Source organism: Sarcophilus harrisii, chromosome 3 (assembly GCF_902635505.1).
Source record: "Sarcophilus harrisii chromosome 3, mSarHar1.11, whole genome shotgun sequence".
NCBI classification, from domain to species: domain Eukaryota; kingdom Metazoa; phylum Chordata; class Mammalia; order Dasyuromorphia; family Dasyuridae; genus Sarcophilus; species Sarcophilus harrisii.
In genome coordinates this window covers 168,236,366-168,261,383 of record NC_045428.1, presented here as the reverse complement: position 1 = coordinate 168,261,383, position 25,018 = coordinate 168,236,366, and the positions used below count along the sequence as shown (strand labels likewise).

General features: G+C 38.2%; 2 protein-coding genes across 4 annotated transcripts in view; one reads left to right on the top strand and one right to left on the bottom strand.

Moving 5' to 3' along the window:
• Nucleotides 1-10,677, bottom strand: part of SEPTIN10 (septin 10) — a 53,749-nt gene extending 43,072 nt beyond the window's left edge. Inside the window, exon 1 of one of the 2 annotated variants that reach the window (XR_004232863.1) lies at nt 10,483-10,677. Coding sequence is in view for 1 of the 2 variants with exons in the window: in XM_012546204.3 (XP_012401658.2) it covers nt 10,483-10,512 (30 nt within the window). In the remaining variant the exon portion in view is untranslated. The remainder of the gene's footprint in view (nt 1-10,482) is intronic. The other variant, XM_012546204.3, reaches the window with a different exon arrangement.
• Nucleotides 10,678-11,405: 728 nt separating this feature from the next.
• SOWAHC (sosondowah ankyrin repeat domain family member C) lies at nt 11,406-19,656 on the top strand. 2 transcript variants are annotated; one of them, XM_031958768.1, is made up of 2 exons: nt 11,406-13,550; nt 18,594-19,656. In XM_031958768.1, exons 1-2 carry the CDS (start codon nt 11,710-11,712, stop codon nt 18,598-18,600), a joined length of 1,848 nt encoding a protein of 615 aa, XP_031814628.1. In that variant the 5' UTR covers nt 11,406-11,709; the 3' UTR covers nt 18,601-19,656. The 2 variants fall into 2 exon arrangements, with proteins under 2 accessions (XP_031814628.1, XP_012401666.2); XM_012546212.3 differs by lacking the exon at nt 18,594-19,656 and adding an exon at nt 17,906-18,561 and having other exon boundaries at nt 11,516-13,550.
• Nucleotides 19,657-25,018: the final 5,362 nt, after the last annotated feature.

The window sequence follows — 25,018 nt, the reverse complement described above, 5'->3', positions numbered from 1 at the left end:
TCCTTCCAAACTATACACAATTGGTCTGGAATCAATTGTAAAATAACCAAGGCATGGAACTTAAACTAAAAGTAAGCCTACAAGTTCTGACACTCAGAACCTAATGATGCATTCCAACTAGCTGATATGGTATTGGGATTTATATATATATATATATATATATATATATATATATATATATATATATATATATATATATATATAAACTATTAGCAAAATCCAAGATATTTGGGGGGGGGGAGGAGAATCTGATTATTTGCTGGATTCTATATCCATTCAAAAGGTGCAGATTTTATCTCCTTTTGGGGATCAAAATTGTTTATAAAAATTTTAAAGCATTCAAGCTTTGATTATCTTATTACTGCTGTTTATAGTTGTTTACCTAGTTCTACTTCATTCTGAATTAATTCATATATCTTCCTATTTTCTTTGTATTCATCATTTCTTATAGCATAATGTGCCAGAACATTTTGTCAGTTGCCTTTTCCAGTCTAAAATGTAGGTAGTGTTGGTGAATGATTTGTTTGCAGATGATTGTGCACTCAATGCAGCCTTTGAAGCCAAGATGCAACAAAGTATCTATTATTTCTCTTAGCTAGCACCACACCATCCATCTGTAGAACCATTAATTACAGCATATAGTGAAGTTTTAAATGCTGTGGATAAGTTCTCTTACCTTGGCAGAACACTTTCCATATTGATAATGAGATCGACACATACATTGCCAGAGCTAGTTCAGTATTTGAGAGGCTCCGAAGGAAAGAGTGGGATATGAGAGATGTTAGACTGACTGCCAAACTGAAGATCTACAGAGGTATCGTGCTGACCTCATTGTTGTATGCCTGTGAAACCTGGACCTCCAGCACCCTGCCAGCAAACTGAATTGTTTCCATTTGAATTGTCTTAAGAGTCTAAAGGTCACTTGGCAGAATAAGATACCAGACACAGAAGTCCTCTCAAGTGCTCCTCATTCCAATTCTTCTGTAGAAATCACAACTCCATTAAGCTGGCCACGTTGTTCGAATGCCAAATATACATTTATACCCCCCCCCAAAAAAAAAATTTATTTTATCGAGAACTCACATAGGGCAAGAGTTGACAAAGTGGTCAGAAAAAGCCATACAAGAATACTCTCAAGATGTCTCTCAAAGAACTTTAGAATTCTATGACATGGGAGACATGGCACAGGAGCACCCAGCATGGTGTGCCTTCATCAGAGAAGGTGCTGTGCTTTGTGAGCAAAGCAAAATTGAATTAGCCCAGAATGCTAGATGAGCAAAGTTAGAGAACCCACCCCAAATGTTCATTGGGACTATTTATATTTGACCTATGGCAGGGCATTCTGAGCTCACCTTTGTCTGATCAGCTACAGTCAAACACACTGTAACTTGACTCTAACAGTGATGTCATTTTGGTCCTTTTCAAGAACAAAGAGCCACCACATTAGTCAGTAAACTATTATTATTATTATTGAGGTAGTTAAATAGAGCAGTAGATAAGAGTGCTGGTCTGAAGGCTGAAAGACTAGAGTTCAAATCTTGCTTCAGTTTCTTATTAGTTGTGTGACACTGAGTAAGTCACTTAATCTTTGCCTGCCTCATTTTCCTCAACTACAATATAAATAGACCTATCTCATAGGGTTTTAGTAAAGATCAAATGAGCTAATATTTATAAAGCACTCAGTGCTTGACATACAGTAGGCTCTTAAAAAAAAAAAAAAAAAAAAGCTTAATTCCTTCCCTCTTAAGGGCTAACTATACAAATACAAAAGAGAAAAACAAGGGAAAGACAACACAAAAAAGGGAACTGAAAGGGAATAGGGGATAAAAAGAACTTGATGGAAAAGTCTAAATAGATCCAAAAGAATGCAGAAATGGGGAAATGATGATATGGTTGGCCTACACCCCTTTCCTTAAATGAAATTTTTGGAGTTCATGGGAAAAAAAATCAGAGGAGTAAAACGTATTGACTGATGAGGCATGAGTACCAAGGCTGATTGGATCTTGCAGGATTGAGATTTCCCAATGATCAAGTGAATGATATAAAGTCCAAAGAATTCCATGAATCCAAAGCTGGGTAAGAAATGAAAAGTGTACCACAACTGGTTTAGCAAGTACTGCTATAAATATTTTGGAATATATGGAGACTTCTTTTACTGATTATCTCCCATCAGCTATCTCTGGGTCAAGGAATATGGATATTTTAGTCACTTTTTCTACATAGTCTGTTTTGGAGAACAATATGGAATTAATTCACAGTTGTACCAACAGTGCAATGCCTATCTTTCCATCCATGACCTTTTTAATACAGACTCTTCCTATCTTTTATGGCTTTGGCCAATTTATAGCATGTGAAGTAAAGTCTCAATTATCTTCATTTCCATGCATTTTTATTAGTAATTTGATTTAACAGTTTGCAATTCTTTTGTGAATTGTTCATTCATATCCACTGACCACTACTGAGGTGTTAGTTTCTGGTCTTCTATAATTCTGTTCATTGTTTATGGGGCTTTAGTCATTTCCAATTATGTCCAGCCAGTTGCGTTTTCTCAAAGATACTAGACAGATATTATGTATATTCTGCATTATTCTATATCCTTAAGCAAAGGCATTTGCTACAAAGATTTTTCCTCCAGTTGACCACTTCCCTCTTATCCTGGTTATATTCATCCTACTTGCACAAATTCATTTTCATTTCATATAATGGAAATTATTTGTTACCTTTTATAATCACAATTGTACCTAATTTAAGAACGTATTCTCTTACTTTTAATTGTAAAAGATATTTGATCTAGACCACAACATAGCATTTCCACTCCTTCTGTTATTGCCTGCTTGCATTTTTGTTTTCCTTCTCAGGTTATTTTTACTTTATTTCTAAATGCGATTTTTCTTGTGCAGCAAGATAACTGTATAAATATGTATACATATATTGTATTTAACATATACTCAACATATTTAACATGTATTGGTCTACCTGCCATCTATGGGAGAGGGTGAGGGGAAGGAAGGGAAAAGTTGGAACAGAAGGTTTTGCAAGGATCATTGTTGAAAAATTACCCATGCATGTCTTGTAAATAAAAAGCTAAAAGTAACTAAATTTTAAAAAAAATTAAAAAGATCTGGTTCTCTTCTTTTTTTTTTTTTTCCCAAATGGTACATATAAATGAGTTTTCTTTCAACTCGAAATCTATGATTATTATAAGTATCATTTGCTTGTGGCTGCTAGGGATCTAATTCTGACCAGCAGAATAGATCCTTTCATGTGAGAGGATAACAATACAAGGAGACTGAGAGGCAGTTGCATTTTCTGACCTCTCTCCTCTTCCTCTTGCCTCCAATTTATTTCATTCCCAATCCATAAGCAACATCTGCATCAGTAAAGGCTGATTTGCAATTTCTTCAGGGGTGTTATGATTCACAACTGTAGAGGCTTCAGGAGAATCAACTTACCACCCCCATTCACACTTATAGGCATGGTCCTCAACAGATAATTATGTAATTTTTAAAATCTTACTTTTTACCTAATAACATTTTATCTTTTTTTTCTTTTTTGTGAAACAATTGGGGTTAAGTGATTTGCCCAAGGTCACATAGCTAGTAAATGTAAAGTGTCCGAGGTCACATTTGAACTCAAATCCCTCCTGACTTTTTTATCCACAGCACCATTTAATTTCCCCTTCACCTAATAACTTTAAAAAAAAAAAATACAGAAATGCAGCACATTTTCATAAATCTACTTTTAAACAATGTTTAAGGTCCAGCCTTGTCAATATCTATTAGAGAAAGTTTATGATATAAAATAGATAGAGGGACTAAATCTAGGGTCAGAAAGAATTGAGTTCTAATGACCCTTAAGACACTTACTAGTTTTATGACCTTGGACAAGTCCCAAAACTCTTACCGCCTTGTTTTCCTCATCTGTAAAATGGGGAAAATAGTACTTATCTCCCACAGTTATTGTGAAGATAAAATACGGATCATATTTGTAAAGCACTCTGCAAACCTTAAAACAAATATTAGTGCTAGCCCTTGTTAATAGCTATTACCATCCCTACTACTCTTAATATTTATAGGACATGTATTTCCCCTATAAAATGAGATGAAAGATCCAAGACATTGTCTACAATTAAAAAACTTAGCCTCTAAGAAAGAATAACAGGGCTTTTTGGTCTGGAAAGTACTACCACCATAAAATGATTAAGTAAAAACTGCATTTGTCTTGAGAGACAGATTTTGTATTTGAGTCCTAGAGAAACAATAAGTAAATAAATAAAACCAACAACAAAACATAACACTGAAATTACTGAATTTCTAAAGCTAAGACAATAAGTCTTTATTCCTGTTGCTACTTTTACCTTTTCTTACTTGAGCATAAATAAGCATGGGCTCTCTTTCTTTTTAACTATCCCCTTTTGCTTGGATGAAGATTTCAAATGCATACTATTTTGGAGGCACATTTATTTACTATTATTTTCTAACTATGATGGTCCTTGCCCTTTTCTGTCATCTTAGTAATGTATCCTTATTCATTCTGATAATGTTTCTAACAACAATGTGGGATCAGAATAGTTGTTTGTTTAAAAAAAAAAAAAGTATCATTACTGCACAGTGTGTACTACTGTAATAGACACATGTTAACTTAAAATTGTTTCCTTGTTTCGGACATAATATCTCACATTCCCCTAATCGGAATAGGAATTCAGGAACTGTTCTAATGTTTTTTCCTATTTTATTTCATACTTCCCATTCTTCAAGGATACACACTTTTATCCCCCCTGATAGTCTCCCTGCCCATAGTATCCTCCTCCATATTAAACAGTTTATATGAATTGCTATATAGTCTCATTCTGCTGTTGATAAACTTCTAATTCCACCCAGTTTGAAATTAAAGGACTTACTCCCTCTAGTGTTTGTTGTCTTCTTTCCCAAAATGATTCACCTAAGTCAGGAGCTCTTAACTTTTTTGGTGTCATACACTCCTATGAAAGCCTATAGAACCCTTCTCAAAATGTTTTTAAATAATTGAGAGGAAATGCCAAATTTCAGCTAGAAGTTAGTGAAATAAAGAAGTAATTTGTTTTTTCTCCATCCAGTTTGAGAAAATAGCTCAAATCTATCCATGGATTGTGGAATCAGGATTAAGAACTCCTGATCTAGAGGCAGTGGATGATACAGTGGAGAGAGCATTGGTTCTGAAATCAGGAGGACCCAGTTCAAATTAGGCCTTCAACATTTAATACTTACTTACTAGGCTCTGTGACCCTGGGCAAGTCACTTAACCCCATTCGCCTTGCCAAAAAATAAAAACAACATCTTGATCTAAATCATTTAAAGTGTATGAAAAACAACAAGGAAGTCAGTCACTGGACTGCAGAGTTCATGGGTTGGGGAAAGTAAAGTATAAGAATACTATTAAAATCTGAGCAAGCCAGGTTCTGAAAGGCTTTGGACATCAAAAAAGGATTTTATAGTTAATCACGGAAGTGATAGGGAGTCTGGACTTTACTTAGTGATAAAGGTTGGGAATGATCAGTCAGAACTTTACTTTAGTTTTCTATCCATTTGATACCCAAGTGAAAGTTGAACTAGAAGTTCTTGAACCATAGAGGTCAACTAACTAGAAGGCATAAATACCACAGGCCTGACCTTAAGGGAGATGTACGGAAACAAAGAGAAACTGGCAGACTTGATCCAAGAGACACTGAAACGGTGGACTCCAGATTCCTGTCACATTGAGAGATGGGATTGGTCCAAACCAATCTTTTCTGCTCTTGAAATCATTAAATAAATCATCTTTATGAGTTGCTGATAATAGACCCCGATTTAAAAAAAAAATCACTCCCACCTTTCCTAGGATAGTCCTCTAAGAGGTATATTACCAAACCTTACTCTGACTTGTTAGGACCTGCCAGAGTTTCCACTCCACTGGCAAACATTCAAAAGCAGAGTTATCTACACTGCCCAACAAAGGTATGAGTAAAACTTTGTGAGGATTTTTTCCACTGATCTCTCCATATTAGTTGAAAAATTATAAATTCTATTTCACAGAGGAATTAATTTGCCCAAGATCACACAGCAAGTAATGATGCTAGGAACAGAACGACAGTTCACCACTCCCATTCAATCTACTAAATTTCTTGTTGAAATTAAATTGAAAACACAATATAATATAAAGCCCAATAACAGTGCTTAAAAAAAAAAATCAATTCTTTATTTCCTATATGATGGGCATATAAAAATGATATAAAGACATGTGTTTTGTTTCAATTGCTGTGGTGAGTTGAACCATACATTTTTCCAGAGCTATATATAAATGCAAGCTATCTTATTGGGATTAAAGTACATTCCATGATCCTAGAAAATTTTAAACTTAAGAGTATAAAGGAGATTCAGAGCATAGACGGATTGTTCAAACACAATCTCATTAACAGAATGCCCTAGACAATTCTGTTAAACACAGCACTTGGTACACACCAGATTCTGTCCCCTATGCAAAAACAGGCTAGTAGGGCCCTGTGAAGATCCTCTACATTTGGGAATTCAGGTTATATTTCCAGTGTTATATGCCAACACACTCTACCTCAACAAATAGTAATATTATTTTATGCCTACTTGTTTACATATTGAACTCTCCTTTAGAAAAGGGAGATAGAAAGCTCTGGCATGTGATGAAAAATTAAAATAAACTAGAAAATACAGACAGAAACAGTATTCAATGAGGGTACAACACTAGAAGAGTTTAAAGAGGAACAAACTAAACGGATGCCTGTTAGAATAATATATTCATTCTGCAATACTACTCAGAAGGTGGTATCTGCAAAACAAAAATAATAGCTTTTCCTGCCTTCAGATTGTTTACAAATTTACTGAGGAGAAAAAAAAAATTATACACACACACACACATATTTATTTATTTTATATATATAGTCAATAATGACATTACAAAAGATGTCATAAAGGACTATGTAACCCTGTGCTAGTTATGGCATAACAATCATAAAGTGCTATGAAGGAAACAGTACAATGATCACTTCTGACTGAAGTGGTAAGGGAAGCTTCTGAAGGTGGTAAGACTTGAGCTAGACCGGGAAGGATAGATTAGGAATTGGAAAGGTGGAAGGGGAAGGAAGATAGGACAGGTTAACTAAAATAGTCTAAAAAGGGCCAAAACAAAAAAGTGCTGATGCAGAAATTTACATGAATTCTGCAATTTGAAAAAAAAAAAAAAATTGAAGGGAAAAAAAGAAAATTAAGAATATAGTTGTGAAAGCTTGTCTTCAATTAAACAGATATTTATTAAACTAAAAAGGAAACATAAAAGAATGAGAGAATCCACAGTTTGCAATAAGTAAAATAGAGATTTCTATGATACTATTCAGAAATAGTCAATAGACACAGATTTGTCATTTGATGGAAAATTATGAATAGCTCTTCAAAAATAGAAAAATGAAATCAAGTACTTGTATTCACAATTGCTATTAAAGTTTGTGCTGTTATCACAGTTTAGCAATAAAGATGAGATACAGTATATTAGATAGAATGCACTATCAGTCAGAGTCAGGAAAATTTGGATATAGTCCAACTTGAAAAATAGAGTATATGACTTAACCCCTAACCAGTGTTTAAAAAAAAAAAAAAAAAATCCCAAAGGATGAGGAAAGTGTAAACAAGTAACTTGAGCATAATTATCTTCTTTTTGTTTTGTCAAGAATATGTCCTGAATATGTTCTGGAATATGACCATCTCAGAGATGATTCCATAATATGCAATTGAATTGGATTTAATGTGAAAGGTATATACTAGGTCACCAACCTCACTTTCTCCTCCTGAAACATCTGGGTCCAGTGGTCAGCTACAGATTAGGAAGGCAGGAAATGCAGTGGGAGACCTTGACCTTTTTAAGCTAAAATCTTAATAAGTCCCTGACCAAGGTAGCTGCTCATTCAGTGATTAGGTAAATAGAAAGAAATGAGGAAAAGATTGGCATTTTTTAATCTAGTCATTTGTATGCTCATGTGCAAATTTATCTATTAATTAATTAAATAATTCTGAGAGGGGAAGAGACTCAGGTTTTAAGCCAAAACAATTGTTATTTACATTCACTGTAAGTCAATCAGGGCCCAAACAAAACCAAGTGAATTGTTAGGACCTTTTATAGCCATGGAGAACCAGAGTGCTTTGAGTTTCAAGTATGGTCCTTAAGATCTAGCCTGTGAACCCCTAGAGAAAGAAAGAAGGAAGGGAGGGAGGAAGAGAAAGGGAGAGGAGAAAAGAGAGAAAATGAGAGGGGGAGAAGGGAAGAAGGAAGAAGGAAGTAAACTGTGTTGCTGGGTCCTCAGTGGGGCAGCTCCTACTCTTGCAGATATTAGTCTTTCATTCTCAAAGACAACAATGGCATATTAGGGAGATGATGCAAGTGAATTGGGTTTCTCCTCCAGAACCATCTGGATACAATGGCCAGATCACATTGACTTCATGTCCAAGGATTCTCTTTGCTTTATACCATGCTTATATACATTGATGTTTTCAAATCTAAAAGTGAACTAAAAGTGAACTAGAACTCTAGTTTTGGGGTAGTCAATCAACTAGCATTATTTATTAAACACTGACAATGTGACAGTTGCCAAGATCTCAGGATACAGAGAAAGGCAAAAAACAACAAAAAAATCTCTACATTCAAAAATCTCACAATCTTATAGGAACTTCAAAAAGAGCTATAAAACAGCACGATTTAAAAAAAAAATTACTTCAGTATAAGAAATTTTAACTTTTTTTGGACAAAGAGGACAAAAATATAAAATTAAGTTAAAAACAGCATTACAGAAAAGAGGCAGTGCAAACTTTACAGCGATATACAAATGTAAACTATGTAATAAATATCTAGTTCTTCATGATCTTAGTTTGTATCAGCAAGAAAGAGCATGCTAGAAAACTGCCAAGACTCTGGGAAGTCAAAGTCAAATCCACCTCCAACCTCAGCTTCCTACCTATGTGAGCTTAGGCAAGTTGCCTGAAATCTCTGCAGACTTTAATTTCTTAAATGAGAGGGCACACTAGGCCTCTGGTGTCTCTTCTAAATTTCTATGATTCTAAGTCACATTTATTTAATTTCTGGGTTTTCATTTCTTCATATTTATAATGGGAATAAATAGCCTCACAGGGTTTTGGGGAGAATAAAAGGAGATTGACCTATGTTAAAGGCCATTGTATTGGTCTTGCCCCTCTGGAGGTATTTTTTTTTTTTTTTTTTTTTTTTTACATTCTACCCTATAATATAGATTTGTGATGAAAGAGACAAACTAAGGACTGGAGTTGTGTTTCTTTTTTCTATTTTTTTTTTTTATTCCTAATGCCGTTTGCCTTATTTGTAATAAATGCTTAATAAAGATGTTCCCTCTTTAATAAAGTATCAATGTGATCCCAATCTTAAGGATGGTTCAGATTTGCAGAAAAGATACCAGGCATGGGAAGAGGGCAAGGGCTCTAGAAAGAATACCATCTAAAAAGAGTCCAGGAGCTCCCCAAAGAGGACCGTTTTAAATGAGTTAACCGTTAAAGGGTAAATTGAGCCCAGAATGACAAGATTACAAGTTTGCGTTTCATCCTACAGGTTAAAAAAATAATAAAAAAAAAAAACTGGAAATCCAAGCAGATGTTATTACTTATCTTAAATTTGAAAGCTATTATTTTCCACACTCAAACTTGCAAGTTATTTTTCCATACACGCAAAAATTTCAAGCAATTGCTTTAACAGCACAAAATCTCAGGTCTTCATTTTTCCACATACAGGAGAACAAACAGGCCACTATCCAACATAAACGTGGGCAAACTTCCATTCCATTCTTTCCTAAAAGCCCTAACATGCAGAGTACAAAAGCACCCTCCTAATTCCACCGCTCAAGCTTGCCTTCTTAATTACAGCTTGCACAGGTAGTCTGAAGTCTGCCCTAATAATAACGCACAGTGGGAGAAGGAAGAGTTAGTTTGACCATCCCATCCCAGCTCCGCTTTCTTCCTAAGGCCCGCAACCTAATCAACACTGACCTCTCCCACCCGTTACTAAAAGAGGGGGGGGGGATGTCCTGCTCCCGGATTGGGGAGCTTCCCCGCCCCCGGTCCTCGGCTTTGTCCGCCGACGCGCGCCCCTTCTCCGCTACTCTGGGGGAGACCCCAGGAGTGTTTCTGGAAAGGAGACAATTAGAAGGGAAAGAGGTTCGTGACAATCAGCAGAGCGGATGGAATCGAGAGGAAACCAGAGCGGAGGGCGGGGTGGGCGAGCCGGAGGGAGACGACGCCCCCTGCGCCCCCCAGGGAGGGGGGGTCTCCGAAGCTGACAACTTTGCAGAGCACAAGAGCCAGGGACCGGAGCCCCCCTTCCCGGGCACGAGCAAGCCCGCCTCCCGGCAACCCCCCCCGCTTCGGGGGCTCACCGAGGCACCGGCCCCGCTCCCGAGAGGATGCCCCGGGCGGCGGCACTTACCGGGTGCCGCGCCACATCGGAGGAAGTCATAGTCTCTGGGATGTCCTGCAGCTGCTTGCGGGACGCACGAAAGCCGGAGCCGCGGTGTCTGCGCTCCCTAATCTCCAGCAGAGCAGGGGAGACCTTGGAGATAAGAGGGGGGGAGGGGAGGAAAAGGAGGAACCCAAGCGACCCGACCGCAGCCCAAGGGCGCCCCGCAGCTGGAATTTAACTGGCGGCGCAAAGGAGTCTGGAGCGAGCCTCCCGGGGAGGGCGGGGCTAGGAGAGCGGGATCCCGGGGGCTGGGAAGGGCGGAGCCAAAGCCCCGAGGAGCGCGGGAGAGCCGGGCGGAGTTCATTGAGGGCGGTAGCCCGAGGAAGGGAGGAGGCGGAGCCCTAGCGGAAAGGCCTGCACGAGGAGATGGAAACGGGGCGGGGCCGAGTCGGGAGTCTCCAGACAGGGGAGATCCTGACGCGTGAAGACTCTGCCCAGCTGGGGGCGCTAGCGTGACGCGGCTGACTAGCGGGCTCTGGGCGCGAACCCAGTTGAGGACGGGGGCGGGGTGTGTCCTGGCGGAGGAGCGACTTGAACGCCTCACTACTTGTCTGGCTTTGAGCCGCGACGCTCCCTTCGAAACAGAGGAGCCCCATGATGTTTAGGGGACGGGGAAAGGGAGGAGTACGAAAGTCTGGAGGAGTTGTTTTCTGAACGCGGGAAGAATGTTCGGAGTAAAAAAAAAAGAATGAAGGGAACGGAGGAAGAATGTGCGCGCCCCCTCCCCCACGCTCCCCTAGGCAACCACAGTTAGTAGCGCCTGAGATTGGCCGACCCGCGGGCGGGACCGGAAGTAAGGCGGAGCCCGGGGGGAGGAGCCAGCTGGAGAGGGAGGTAGGGGAAGGGCGGGGCGGCGGGAGCAGGGGGCGGGGCCTGGGGCGGCTGCTGCTGTTTTTGCCGCTAGTAGAGGTGGTGGCGAGGTAGCGCTGCGGGAGGCGGCTGCAGACGCCGCGGCGTCTGTCTGTCCTGACCGAGGCCGGCCTCCCCGAGCCCTAGAGCAGACGTTCGTGGTCTCCGGGGTTGGCCAGCGTGTCGGGGGGCGCGGCGCATCTCCGCCAGCTCAGACGGCACTCGAGCCGCCGCCCCCTTTTCTCCAGGAGGTCCCCCTGGTCGTGCTGCCCTTCCCGCCTGCGATGGGGCCGGGCTGAGGCGCCTCCCGCTTCGCTATCCCTCTGCAAGGGAGAAAGGAGAGGGATGGAGGAGCTGGGACAGGAGGCGGTGTTGCTCTTCCTCACCCAAAGAGGGGGCCGAGTCCGCAACGCGGAGCTGGTGGAGCATTTCAGGGGGGCCCTGGGAGGGGAGCCCGAGCAGCGAGCCCGGGCCCGGGAGCGCTTCAAGCATTTGGTGAACACTGTGGCTACAGTCCGAACCGATCCTGAAGACGGGACCAAGTACGTGTACCTGAAGAAGAAGTTCACCAGTGGCGGTCTGCCTCTCCCGGGGCACGAGGGGGCCCCGACCCCCCGGGTCCCCGAGGGCGGCGAGCGAGGCACTGGCAGCGAGCATCATCCCTCCCCTCCAGCCGGGCCAGGGGACTTGAGAAAAGAGGATGCGCGGAGCCCACCACCCTCCCCCGGAAGTAGGGAGCCTAACCCAGAGTTGCAGGAACGGGAGCAGCAGTTACCGCCGCCGGCCGCTCTTCAGGTAGTGCCCAGTATCTCTGTGACCGAAGCACCCGAGCTCGAGGAGGCTTCGGGCCCTCTGGACGGCACTAACCTGCCTTCCCCTAATGGACTTGAGTCACCCGAGGGAAGCGTTCTTCCCTCCACTGGGGACCACTTGGTCCCAGAGAGCCCTCCTGAGGAAAGCGGACAGACAGCGGACCAAGAATTGCCTCCCCAACTAGTCTCTGGTGAAAGCGGCAGGAATGAATTGCCGAGATTGGGGCAGGTGCAGCCCCTGGGCGTCGGGGCGCGGAGGAAAAATTCTAGACGTAATGTACCTCTGCTGCGGGGGCTACCGCAGGGTTCCTGCGGTGGGGAAGAGTTAGAACCTTTCTCAAAAAACTGGGAGGAGGCAGACGTTTGCAGCTCTCCTGGAGGAGTCAGTACCCCAAGACCTGGCCGCAAGAATTTGCTGGATCTGATGATCGGCAGTTCCCCGCAGCTTAAGAGGAGTTTCTTTGTTGGGGGAAACAACCCTGGGGGCTCTTCTGGAGGGGGACGTGCGCCCAGAAGTGGCGGAGACTCAGACACCGCTTCCTTGGCTTCGTCTTCCACCGAGGAAGAAGGAAGCGCAACCGGGTCGGTGGCCTTGGACCCTCTGGAACATGCCTGGATGCTTTCTGCCTCGGATGGTAAATGGGACAGTTTGGAGGGACTGCTCACTTGCGAGCCTGGTTTACTGGCCAAGCGTGATTTTATCACCGGCTTCACCTGCCTTCACTGGGCCGCCAAGCATGGAAAGCAGGAACTCCTGGCCATGCTGGTCAATTTTGCCAATAAGCACCAGTTACCAGTAAACATCAACGCCAGGACCAGCGCAGGCTATACAGCTCTGCACCTAGCAGCAATGCACGGACATGTAGAGGTGGTGAAGTTGCTGGTGGGAGCCTATGATGCAGATGTGGACATTAGGGATTACAGCGGAAAAAAGGCCTCTCAGTACCTGAGCCAGAGCATCGCAGAGGAGATTAAGAATTTGGTGGGCGCCCTGGAAGACGATGATGGAGAGAGTGCTTCGGAAAGTGTGGGTGGGCGCTGGAAGCTCTCTAAAGTACTCCCTTCAAATCTTATCACATATAAACTCTCTCATGTACTGGAGGATGGGGGAGATCACCACCACTACCACCACCACCACCACTCTTTGGCTGATGGGTCTTCTGGGAGCAAGTCATCGAGTCGCAAAGCATCAGGTGGCGGCGGCAGCAGCAGAATGAAACCCAGACTCAACAAAATTCGGTTCCGAACGCAGATCATTCACAGCACACCCTCTTTCAGAGACCCTGAACAACCATTATCAGAGGAGGAAAGGCCTCTTAAAAGCAGCTCCTCCACATCCTCCTTCAAATTGAGACCGAAATCCAATGTATTCGGGTAAAATTTATTCTTTGGGGCACAGTTTAGAATAATGTCCTCTGGCGTAGGAAATTTGGTTGTCAAACAGAATTAGGAATAAATATAGGAAGGGAAGGGGAAAGATTAAGGAAAATAAAACTCCATTCTGTACTTGGGGGAGGGGAAGGAGAGGAAAGAGATCATCCATTCTATTGGGTAAACCCATGTATAAACAAACTACTGGGATAGACTTTTAAACCTCTCCGTAAATGGCTGATTCTCAGCAAACACTGGCTTATTTTGGGCGAGTGTATCTGTGCCAACAGATTCCTTCCCCTTAGAATTTTTTTCCCCTCTAGATCTCAGATTTTTAGGGTCTAGATAGGAACTTAAGTGCTAAGGACAATTTTTTTTGGTAACCTTTTACTGTTACTGGATTTTGTGCATAAATACGTCGTTTTTGATGCGTCTCTTTAAATATTGTTACTCTCATAGGAATGGAGATTGTTTGCAATGAAACTTGTATGTGTTGCCATGCATTTTCTGTAAATATTTTTGCTGTTGAAGGTACTATTACTACTGAATGTATAGTCAACAGAATGCAAAAGCACTGATAAAGATAATGTGAGTGAAAATGGGAGTTTTCAGTAGCAGTCACTATTTTAAATATTTAAATTTATAATCACTGTGAACTCAAATGCTAAGTAAAATTTTTTGAGTTGTTAATCTGTGGTACATTCCATCTAACTGTATATAACAGCACTGCACTCAGCACTGGTGCATCATTCTTAACTTCATCCAACAGACCTAGAACACTCTTGGCACCAATCATGCTGTAAATGAATAGTTCTTTAGCCAGACCTAAATCAATTCAAGTATTAAATATTCCTAGTCATTCCTTTTTAAATTGATAATCCAAGAGTCATTTAACTGTTTGTCTTGCCTTTTTTTTTTTTTTTTTTAACCCTGTTTTATGGTGCTTGGGGTGGAAATGCTTCAAGAAACAATTTCTAGTTTTAGATGCTTAGCTGGAATTGGCAATCTACTAGAATAAGCTCATGAAGTTACTATTAAGTTAGACTTTTAACAGACTATTACTATTAAATAATTCCCATTTAAGGTACAATTTTTTTCTAACAAGTAGAACTTTATCTGTGCTCTGAAGTAATGTTCTGTACATTTTAAGATCTTAGTCTAAACCCATTAGCTAACTTAACAGCTTTCTTGAAGTTAATAGATTCTCTCTCTCTCCCCCTTTCCCTCTCCCTCCCTTCCCCTCTCTTCTTTCTCTCCCCTCTCTCTCTTTTCCTTTCTCTCCTCTCTCTCTCTCTCTTTCTCCCCCCACCCTCTCTCTTTTGCTCACACTCTTTCTCTCTCTAAAAAGGAAAATGTCAATTAAAAGCCGGGTGATAAATCTTCCAAGTTTAAAAATGGCACTTTCCCTTCATGAAGTAAGGGCTGGTCTTATATCTTGAATGCTGCTGGGTTGTCCAATCCCTTTGTACATAAACAAAATAATGCCAATAAAAATCCAAGACTTTAAAGTGTAATTCCCAATTTCATTTTATATATATGTATATATATACATATATGTATATATAAATGGCTTTATATTTCTTTTTAAAATCTAGCTCAAAAGCATATCAAGACCTGTCACTGAATTAGAAAAAATCCTAAGAAGAGCTAGCTCAAGCAGATCTGCTCTCTCAATTCTCACATATATACATTTCTGGTACTCTGTTGCAAACTAACAAGCATCTGCCTATACTCATAGAGATAATGAGAGTAAGAAACTTTCCCTAAATTATCAGTTTAGCCACTGCATAGTTTGCACAGAGTTATTACATTTAAAGTTTTATATCTCAACATACAGAAATTAACAGCTTGATATCATATCTTTTATTAGATGAGGAATGTTACTTACATAAAGACATATGAAAAAATTATCCTTTAAAAATGTAAGCTATATTCCTTGGTGCCTTTAAGGTTTTTTTGTTTGCTGTTAGAAAAATGGGGCGTATCAATGTGTAAAAAGCACTTTTTTACTCATAGATGAGTCAAGAGCCAATCTGTAAATCCTGTTCAAGGAAAGAAATGGATTTCTTAATGAGAAAAAACCCCGATTTGTTCTGTAACCATCTGTATAGCTTATAAAGGAAGCATCAATTAAATGAAACTCAAAATGTCTAATGTAGAATAAATTGAAATTTTCCAGCTCCTAATTTGATTAAAACTATAAGCTAAATTTTAACCTTCTAATTACTAATGTAAAGATTGGCATAGTTTGGCATTCCTATTTTGAAATAACATATAATTCAATACCATTTTGATTAGAATACAAATATATTTAATGTACTGCTGAACAATCAAAATACTAAACTATTAAATAGGAGTGGTACTTAGTTGAATAAAATATTTTATTTTAAAGAATTTTGTGGGTTTAATATTCCAATTCTTTGTAGATCTAGCAGTTTGTATATATCTTGCTTTTACCTCCCTCTCCCACCAAAGTATTTGTTTTGGCTTACACATCAAAATATGTTAGTATCATTTTCAAAAATCATTCCAATTAGGAGCTATTTTAAATCTTCCCTAATCATAATGTGCTTGTGTGCTATGAAATCTGTAGCATTTATTTCACTTTTTGACACTTTATATTACCTCTTAGTTATTTTTTAAAATTCCAAATCAAGAGATTATGGATCAAATTATTTGTATTCAACTGAAATTCATAGTTGTGCCTATTCATGGATATATTGTGTATTGGATATTTTAAAAGTTGCTTATTCAAAAACTGTGATGCAAAAAAAAAAGAAAACGTGTGTATGTGTCATAGGTACACTTGAAAATATTGAATGTGTATTCTGTTAACTTTTTATGGTATGCGTACTGAAGCTAGCCTGTATAACTTGAAACTTTGATACTGTTTTATTGTGTCTTATGCCTAAAAACTTGGGGACCAGGATGCTTTATCTATATATACATGTACATACACACACACACACACATACACATATGCATATGTATGTATAGTAAAAGTTTGGGAGTCTGAGAGTTTAATTTGTGTGTAAGAAGTTGAACTTTCATTTTGCCAAAATAAATGTTGCCCACTAGAATTTTGCATTAGTTTTCTTTGTTACCAGTGTTCATAGTCTTTCTATAATAGATTATTATATCTATTAGGAACTTTGACATTTCTCCCCATTAGCTGCTGCAGTAAAGTTTGGAAGCAATGCTTTTAGGTAGCTTATGGACAGAAGGATGCCGCTAAAAAACATCTGGTGCAAATCTCAGTCAATCATAAACCCTCATAAAACTGTAGAAATCGATGTGTTGTTTTTTGTGATTTTCACCTTAATTAGATTTCACTAATATGAAGATGAAGAAATTGAGAAAAGAACAGAGTTGAACACATTTAAGTATGGTCCTCTGTTCCCTTTAATTATGCTACTTAAGCTTGTTCATTATTATTTTTAAAATAGTTTTTAAAAGAAGAATAGATTGATTTTTATATTTTAATTTGTCTGAAAGATTAAAGTCCTGCTTTTACATCTAAGAAGAAATACTATTTTTCCTTAAAAGTTTCTTTATCTTACAGAGGCTACTCTGAACTGTTGGAATCCTAGTGTCAACTCAACTTGAAACTAGGTGAAACTCAAGGGAGATGTCAGAATCCTAGTGTTAACTCAATGGAATTGATACAATACTTATTGGTTCACACCTTAGAGCGAATGCTTACAAGGTGATAAGTTGCCAATACTGATAGATAATAATGCTTGTGTTCACACCTTTATAGAGCTCACATGAGCAAGAAGTACTTAAGTACTCATTGGAGTTCACACGTTTGGGAGATTTCAAGGCAGTTAACCCTGAACAATTGATTTGGAAACATGTCCCCATCTGAAAGGGCAAAAGTTTTTTGTTTTATAAAGTAATCATTTAAAATTTAACCACAGTAATGAATACCCTATTTAAGTCATTGGCACAATTTCCATAAATGCATCTTCATGGAATATATATCAAGCTACAAATATGCACATACCTGTAAGATGTGACAGTATTGTTTCAATGCCTCTTGAGTTTTTTCTATTTATATATATTTGATATATATTTATCTATGGATTTTAAATGTTAATTTCAGTCTTCCTCTTAGAAAGCCCTTCTAACTTGGTAGAATCTACCATAACTCGTGTTATCCTGGCATAACCTTCAAGATCACTTTCATTCCATGATGAAGCATCCATCACAGTAGAACTTGAGACCATATAACTTATCTAGATCCAAAGAGTTTGGTTAAAACTGGATCAGCAAGTTTAATAGCATATATCTTAATATTGGAACTTCAACAGGGTTGCATGATAAAAATCTAATTTTTCTCATATTATTTTATGCAGCCATGAGGATATCGGCAATAAACCTGGAAATGAGCATTGGGAAATATTTTTGTTCTTCCGAGAAACTCCCCTAGCCTAAGACTGCTGTTATAAAATCTTGGCAATTAAAGATATAAAAATAATTATCTAGTCCATCTTCTCACTTATATATAAACTGCTGGGTGGAAGGATTAGAACACATATCTAAAGTCATACAGTTAATTAATGGTTGAGATATCTGAGTTTCATTCAGAATTTTCTGTAAGTTATTTGTGGGATCATAGAACTGGGAAGCACCTCTGAAGTCAGAAATATAGCAACTTGTCCAAAGTGATCCAGAAAGATCCCACATGAGAAGACCACTGACTCCAGATCTAAACATGTTTCTACTTTAAACATTCATGATGATGACATACACATGCAAAAAATTTACCCTAGAGCACCCTAATTATTTAGAAGTATGAAAAAGACTAAGGCCATTTACTAATCTGTAACAGGAAAATCTTTCATGTGGCTAAGGATTTTCATGGGCAATATAAGCATTCACTAAATTCTGCTACCCCTTAGCATGACATCCCCTTAGATATCTGATTATTCTTTCAACACTAATAGACATGAATTTGGTGCCAGTATAGCAAGATCAGACATCAAGTGGAATCGGTGTTCAGATTACAAATGGGCTTACCCCGATTTTCACATTTTTTTTCAGTGCTTGAAGAAACTGCCATTTCACCTGAAGGAAACCGGACTATAAATCCATATGTCAGACAATCTTGAGTTGGTATGACTGAAAAAAATGTGTTATCTGGTAGCCAGTCTTTTGGAGATGAATCTCTCCCTATTTAGAGAGGCTGACCCTCTATTATCAGAAACATAGTTTGCTTCATATATCATGATGCATATAACCTGCCAAAATGTGTGTGCAACCTGACATAGCTTTAGAGAACCCCAGGTCAGCTCTGGACCATGATGATACATTGGAGTAAAAGTGTTCATTCATCTTATTACCAAATAGTGTTTTCCAGAATACCAGAATTTTCTGGCATTAGGAATATACATTCTTTAAAAAGCATTATTTAAAAGTATCTCTCACTGTGTTTTTTGTATATATTGTCCTTTAAATAGCTATCATATTACCTCTAGTCCTGGGTCAACTTGCAAATTATATGTAGCATAAAAAGTTGCTTGAAGTCACCATGAGCAATTCTGGAATGTTACCAATCTAGAAATAATGAAGCAGTGTTTGCTACCACATATTTTGTTATTGGACATGTATCAAGGATAATGTAGCTATCAAGTATGATAGCTGAATATTGTAGCAATGGAAGTATGCTGAATTATAATCAAAACCTATAGTAAAAGTTTAAATATGCAACTAGGTACCATTTCAGATGGTATAACAAAGTATCATCTGTAAACTCTAGCCAAAAAAAGTAATAAAATAATGTATTCTGGGATTATTAGAAAATGAAATAATTCATTCTGAATCAAGGCCTGGGATTATGAATCAAGGAGGGAGAATTGTTAAGCAACAATGCCCAAAGTCACAACAATCTTTGCAATGGTGTTACAGTGGAGAAAGGGGGGAAGGGAGAATGGAGATTGAAGTGAGATGATCTGGACAAATACCTCAATTTCTTTGATTGCAAAATGAGGAGTTTGGATTAAATGAGTCCTAGGGTCCCTTCCAGCTATAAATCTATGCCAAAATTGGATAGAGTAGTTGGGCCTTTTCTTAAATTCAAATATGACCTCATATGCTTAGTAGTTGTGTGGCCCTGGGCAAATCACTTATTGGCCTCAGTTTCATCATCTTTCTATCTACAAATCTATCTATCTATAAAATGAGCTGGAAAAAGGAAGGGCAAAATACTCCAATACTTCTTTGCCAAGAAAACCTTAAATGGCATCACGAATTATTGATCACTACTGAAAAACAATTGTATGTTAATCAGTAAGCACCTGCAATTCCATTACAGTGGGAACTTGCCCCTCTATAACTTAGTTGATGATGTCACCAAAATTCATAACCCTCCACGCAATCTCATGATTAATCTTTCTGAATTTAGCTGATTTGGTCTTCACTTAATAGATATATTAATCCAATACTAAGCCTATATTTAAAGGACTTTTCCATTTTGGGAGCACCTGGAGAAATTTATAATCCAATGACATTGCCTTGCATTGAATGTTGTAAGAACACAGGGTAACCTCTACAGTGAGAAACATTAGTAGAATTTGTAACATATGTCATATATGAAAATAATATTTTTTTAAAAACAAAAAAAGTTGCTCTTTGAAGTTCAGCATATGTGTGTATGTGTGTGCAGCTTTCTCAATTAGAAAGAAACTTAACCATATCCTTATTGGCCAAATATAAAAAAGATCCACATCTTCTAACTGTAATCCATTACTCTTTGCACAAAAATAATCATGCATTTCACTTCCTAGCTAAACGAGATGTTAATCTCCAAGTAGGGGAGGAACAAAAGAGGTGAGAGTTATTAACCCATTTGGCATCAATCCTTCTGTTTCATTTTAATTCTAGTCAGTGCTTGTCTACTAATTCAGATCTAGAGAAAAGGAAACTAGCTCAGCATTTGAACTGATTATTTTCAACAATTGGAAGAGAACAGAATGAGAAGAAATTGTTTCTTATGACATCACTCTAAAAATGTTTCCATTTGTGGGAAAATTACTAGAAATTTAATTTCTTAATTCCCATTGGTTCAATCCCCATTTCAAAGCTGATCAAAAATCATACTAGAGTACTAAAAAAAAACAAAAACTTTTTGACATTTAAATAAAAGGCATCTTAAAGGACTACTTATAATTTTAAGGGACACAACTTACAAAAAAATTAGCATACTATTTAAATTTTTTCAATTATAAGAAATTTTAGAAAATATAGATTTCTTTAAATATGTGTGGCTGGCCAATGAAACCCAGTCCAAATATATATTCTAAGACAGAATATAGATTTATTTCTGAAGGAACTCAATTTCCTGTTGAGGTATGAGATAAACCAAACCATAAAACCTTTTAAGCAGTAAAAACTCTCACCTGCATTGTCTGGCCTCTTTATTCTGTCTTCCGTTCTGCCATTCCATTGCAGTTATGTTCATGCTGAAAGCCATTTATCTTCTCTCCCAGTCAGTTAAAGCTGAGTTTGCCCCAAAACTTCCTTCTCCATTGCTTGTAATTTGTTCTACATTTTTAAGGCTATAGAAGAATGGAATCTTCTAAGCCTCCTTTTTAGTGCCAGTCACAGATTACAAATTAACCTTACCCTTAACCTTAACCTTAACCTCATGGTGTCCCTAAGTTAGTGGGCTAGGCAAGGCCAACTTTTTCTGAAGGTGGAACTAGCATCTCTCTATATAAGTTTGTAGATAGGTGGCACCATGCATAAAGTGCCAGGCCAAAGGCATCTTCTTGAGTTCAAATCTGGCCTCAGACAAGTACTAGCTGGTGACTCTGGGCATATCACTTAATTCTTTTTGCCTCAGTTTTCTCATAAGCTGGAGATGGTAATGGAGAAATTCTTTCCACTTTATCAGTATCTTTGCCAAGAATACCCTAAAATGGGGTCACAAAATGTTGAACAAAACTGAAAAACAACTGAACCATATAGAGTAAGGATTATGCTGCTAAACTAATTGGGTTTGTCATAATGCCCAATATTTCCATTAGAGTTTCCTATCATAGGTTAAGACTTCATGTCCATTAGAGTTCTCTGTTAAAGTAAAAATACCTCACACAGGATCTCCCTCTAACTGTCACTAAAATTAGGGGTGACCTAATGGCTTTTTAAAACATTGGATTTAGAATTAAGAAATTAGGAAGACTTCAAATTCTGTTTCAGATTCCTAATTAGTTTGTGATACTGGCACTTCATTTAACTTTTAAAGCCTCAGTTTCCTCATCTGTGGAGGAGAAAATGATAATGGTGCATGCCCTAGGATTGATGTGAGGATTAAATGAGATAACATATGTAAAATGCAAACCTTAAAGTGCTACTTAATGATCATCAACAATAACTATTGGCTATTATCTGGGAATGTAGAGTCTGTTTAGTAGTATGTTTAGATGGGGGAGGTGTGCAAAGGGAAAGACATGCTTTCAAAAGGAGGATTAGTGAGGGACACCTGAATGAGGTAGGGAGTGGGAATTCCGAACAACCAAGGAATGCCATAAGTGCATGGGTACTAGGAGTGGGGGGAGGAGAGGAGAGGAGAGGAAGCCGAGAGGTGCTAAAGGGAGGTAAAAGGATATGAGAGAGGAAGCAAATAGGCATTTATAGCCACTTTACAATTTTACTTTGGGCCCTCCCGGCCATCTGTTTTTCCCTGTTCCATCTTCCCCTCAGATACTCAATAGCCTGGAGTTCCTTCTAAGCCTCACTTAGTCTTTTTGCTCTAAAACTTTGAAAACCTAGATTTTCAAGTCAAACTTAATAGTTTTCTTAACTAACTTAAATACTAATACTAAATTAGTATTTTCACCTAATAAATACTTCCCTTACTCTTCTGCAAATCTTCTTGCTCTGCTATATAATATAAACTAGGGCCAACTAAAAAAATCACCAACATCTCTTCCTTTCTCACTGAAAAATTTGTGTTCCATTCCCCCAACCCCGCCCCTTTTGTCCTATTTTATACATTCAATACAATTATTCACGGAGTCCTGCTTAGTAAAATGTATTCTCTACAGTCTTAAATAACTCATTCATAGTGAGGTATAAATAACTAATAACTAAATTATACTCTTATCAAAGGCACTTATATTTTAATAGGCTGGCAGAACTACAAGCTCAAAGAATAGTATTTACAGTTGCTAACTTTAAAATTTTTGTTCATTTATAAATTGCAGGCACTAGCTAGGAGATGTTTCAGCGAGCAACCTGTCTCTCTTTACATGGTAAATTAAGGCCATTGGTCCAAACGTACATCATTTGCAGCATCTTTCCCCTTCCAAATTCCCTTTTTAGTTAATCCTGAAGATCTCTGCCAAATTATCTTCCCCAACACTTTGCAACATTGTTTGGTGTCATATAAAGAGGTCTTAGAACTACACTAAATTCAAGTCTCACTTACTATTTAAGGAAATAAATAACTTCCATATTTTGTGACTCAGTTTTCTCATCTGTAAAATTAGAAGATTGGAAGAGATATCTAAGGTCACTTCCACCTCTGAGTTCTGATTTTCTCCTCAAAACTCTGCTGGCTCCGCATTACCTGTCATATTATTGCCTATTACCTCACACTTGATTTTAAAGCCTCAAGGTTTTAAAACAGAAAAATAGATAGTTGGAGAGATAGATAGATAAAAAGACAGAAGAAAGAGAGGTAACAAAGTGAATCTGCAATAATACATAATTTGATTTGGAAACCAAATCCCAATAAATGAACATTAAACAAGTTCTTGTTGTTGCATTACTTTCCCTTTAAAAGAGAAAGTTAAATCTTGGCAGCTAGATAAAGTGGAGGATAAAAATTTATATATTTCATTTCCAAATGGCTAACAACAAAACATTATTGAAAATGTAATAGTAATAAATGGGACATAGTTCAAATATAACATATCATGAGATAAAAAATTCAGAGGAGATTTTTTTATTTCTATTTCCGTGATTTTTTGGTTTTGTTTTTTAAAAAAGTTAGAGCATCCTACAATATTTAAGGACTGTGATTTTTCTCATTTTGGAGCATCCTTTGGCCAAAACAGATTGCAATCTCTCTAAGCTTTTTAAGTAGATGGTCTTCCTGAGTGTCTGTGATTAAAATTTTTACTCCTCCATGACTAATCTTTTGAGAATAGGTTGATTCTCAAATGATATTTCCATCATAGACCTTGTATTCAAAGCCATTTTGCTTGGTAATATGTCAGGATTTGTAGAACTGTAGGCCTCCAGTACCAAAATGAGCCATCAGAGAGGAATTTAGGGGGAGATGAGTTAAAAACAAATTCATAAATCAAGTCACATTTATTATTTACTATACATGTGTACATATATGTAAAATATTCATGTATTCACATATACATATATTACCTATATTACCAGAATAATAATTTCATCAGTTTAGGGAACTGCCAGTGAGGAATTTCTCCTGCTAACACAGATTGTTGTGTTCTTTGCAAGGGAGAATCTTATTAAGTTGTCCGAAGTTCTGAGGGGTCATATTTTGTCCAGGGTTATATAATCAGTCTATGTCCAAGGCAGACCTAGAGTCTTCCTGACTCTAAGATCGGTTCCTATATCCACTCTTAACAGAGTACATCTCTGTAAATATTATGCTGTATTAAATGGAACTATGTTTTAATGTGAAGATTTACATCTGCATATGAGACCTTTTGTGAATACATCTACCCTAGATCAGCACAGGCTCCATTCGTTCATTCAACATATAATTTCCAAGCACTTATTCTGTATAAGGTGCTATTTGGGATATAGAATACAGAAGATATGACCTTCAAATTGTATAATGGACACAAATAACTTCAATGTAAGGCACTATGTAACAATGTTATGGGAGTAGTACAAAGAGGGAGGCAGTGGAAAGAGCTTTACACCTAGAAATAGGATATCCTTGTATCAAAATGAATCAAGGCACTTAACTTCCCTAGGCCTATGCTAGTGCTTTTCCCTTAGTGGCTTCAGTGGATAGAGTCCCAGTCCTCACTCAGTTCAGGAAGAACTGTGTTCAAATGTGATCTCAGATGTGTGATAGTTATGTGACCTTCACTTAAGCTCTGTTTGCCTTGGTTTCTTCATCTCTAAAATGGGGATAATAATATCACCTATGTCTAAGGTTGTTGTGAGGATCAAATGAAATAATAATTGTAAGGTACAAATTGTAATGCCTGGCACATATAAATGGTACTTATTCTTATTATGATAATAATATACTGTTTGTTTGAATATACAATTTTGTACATAGTTAACTGTTCCCCATCATGCCTCCATGATCTGAAAAATCTACATAAACTTTTTGGCTCTCCCTTTGTATCAGAGAAGAAGTCTGAATTATTATGGTATTAAAATATAAAATATATTTATAATATACAATACTGCATATATGTGTGTGTGTGTGTGTGTTTTATGCATTTCTGAACTTCTAGACATTTTCTGTG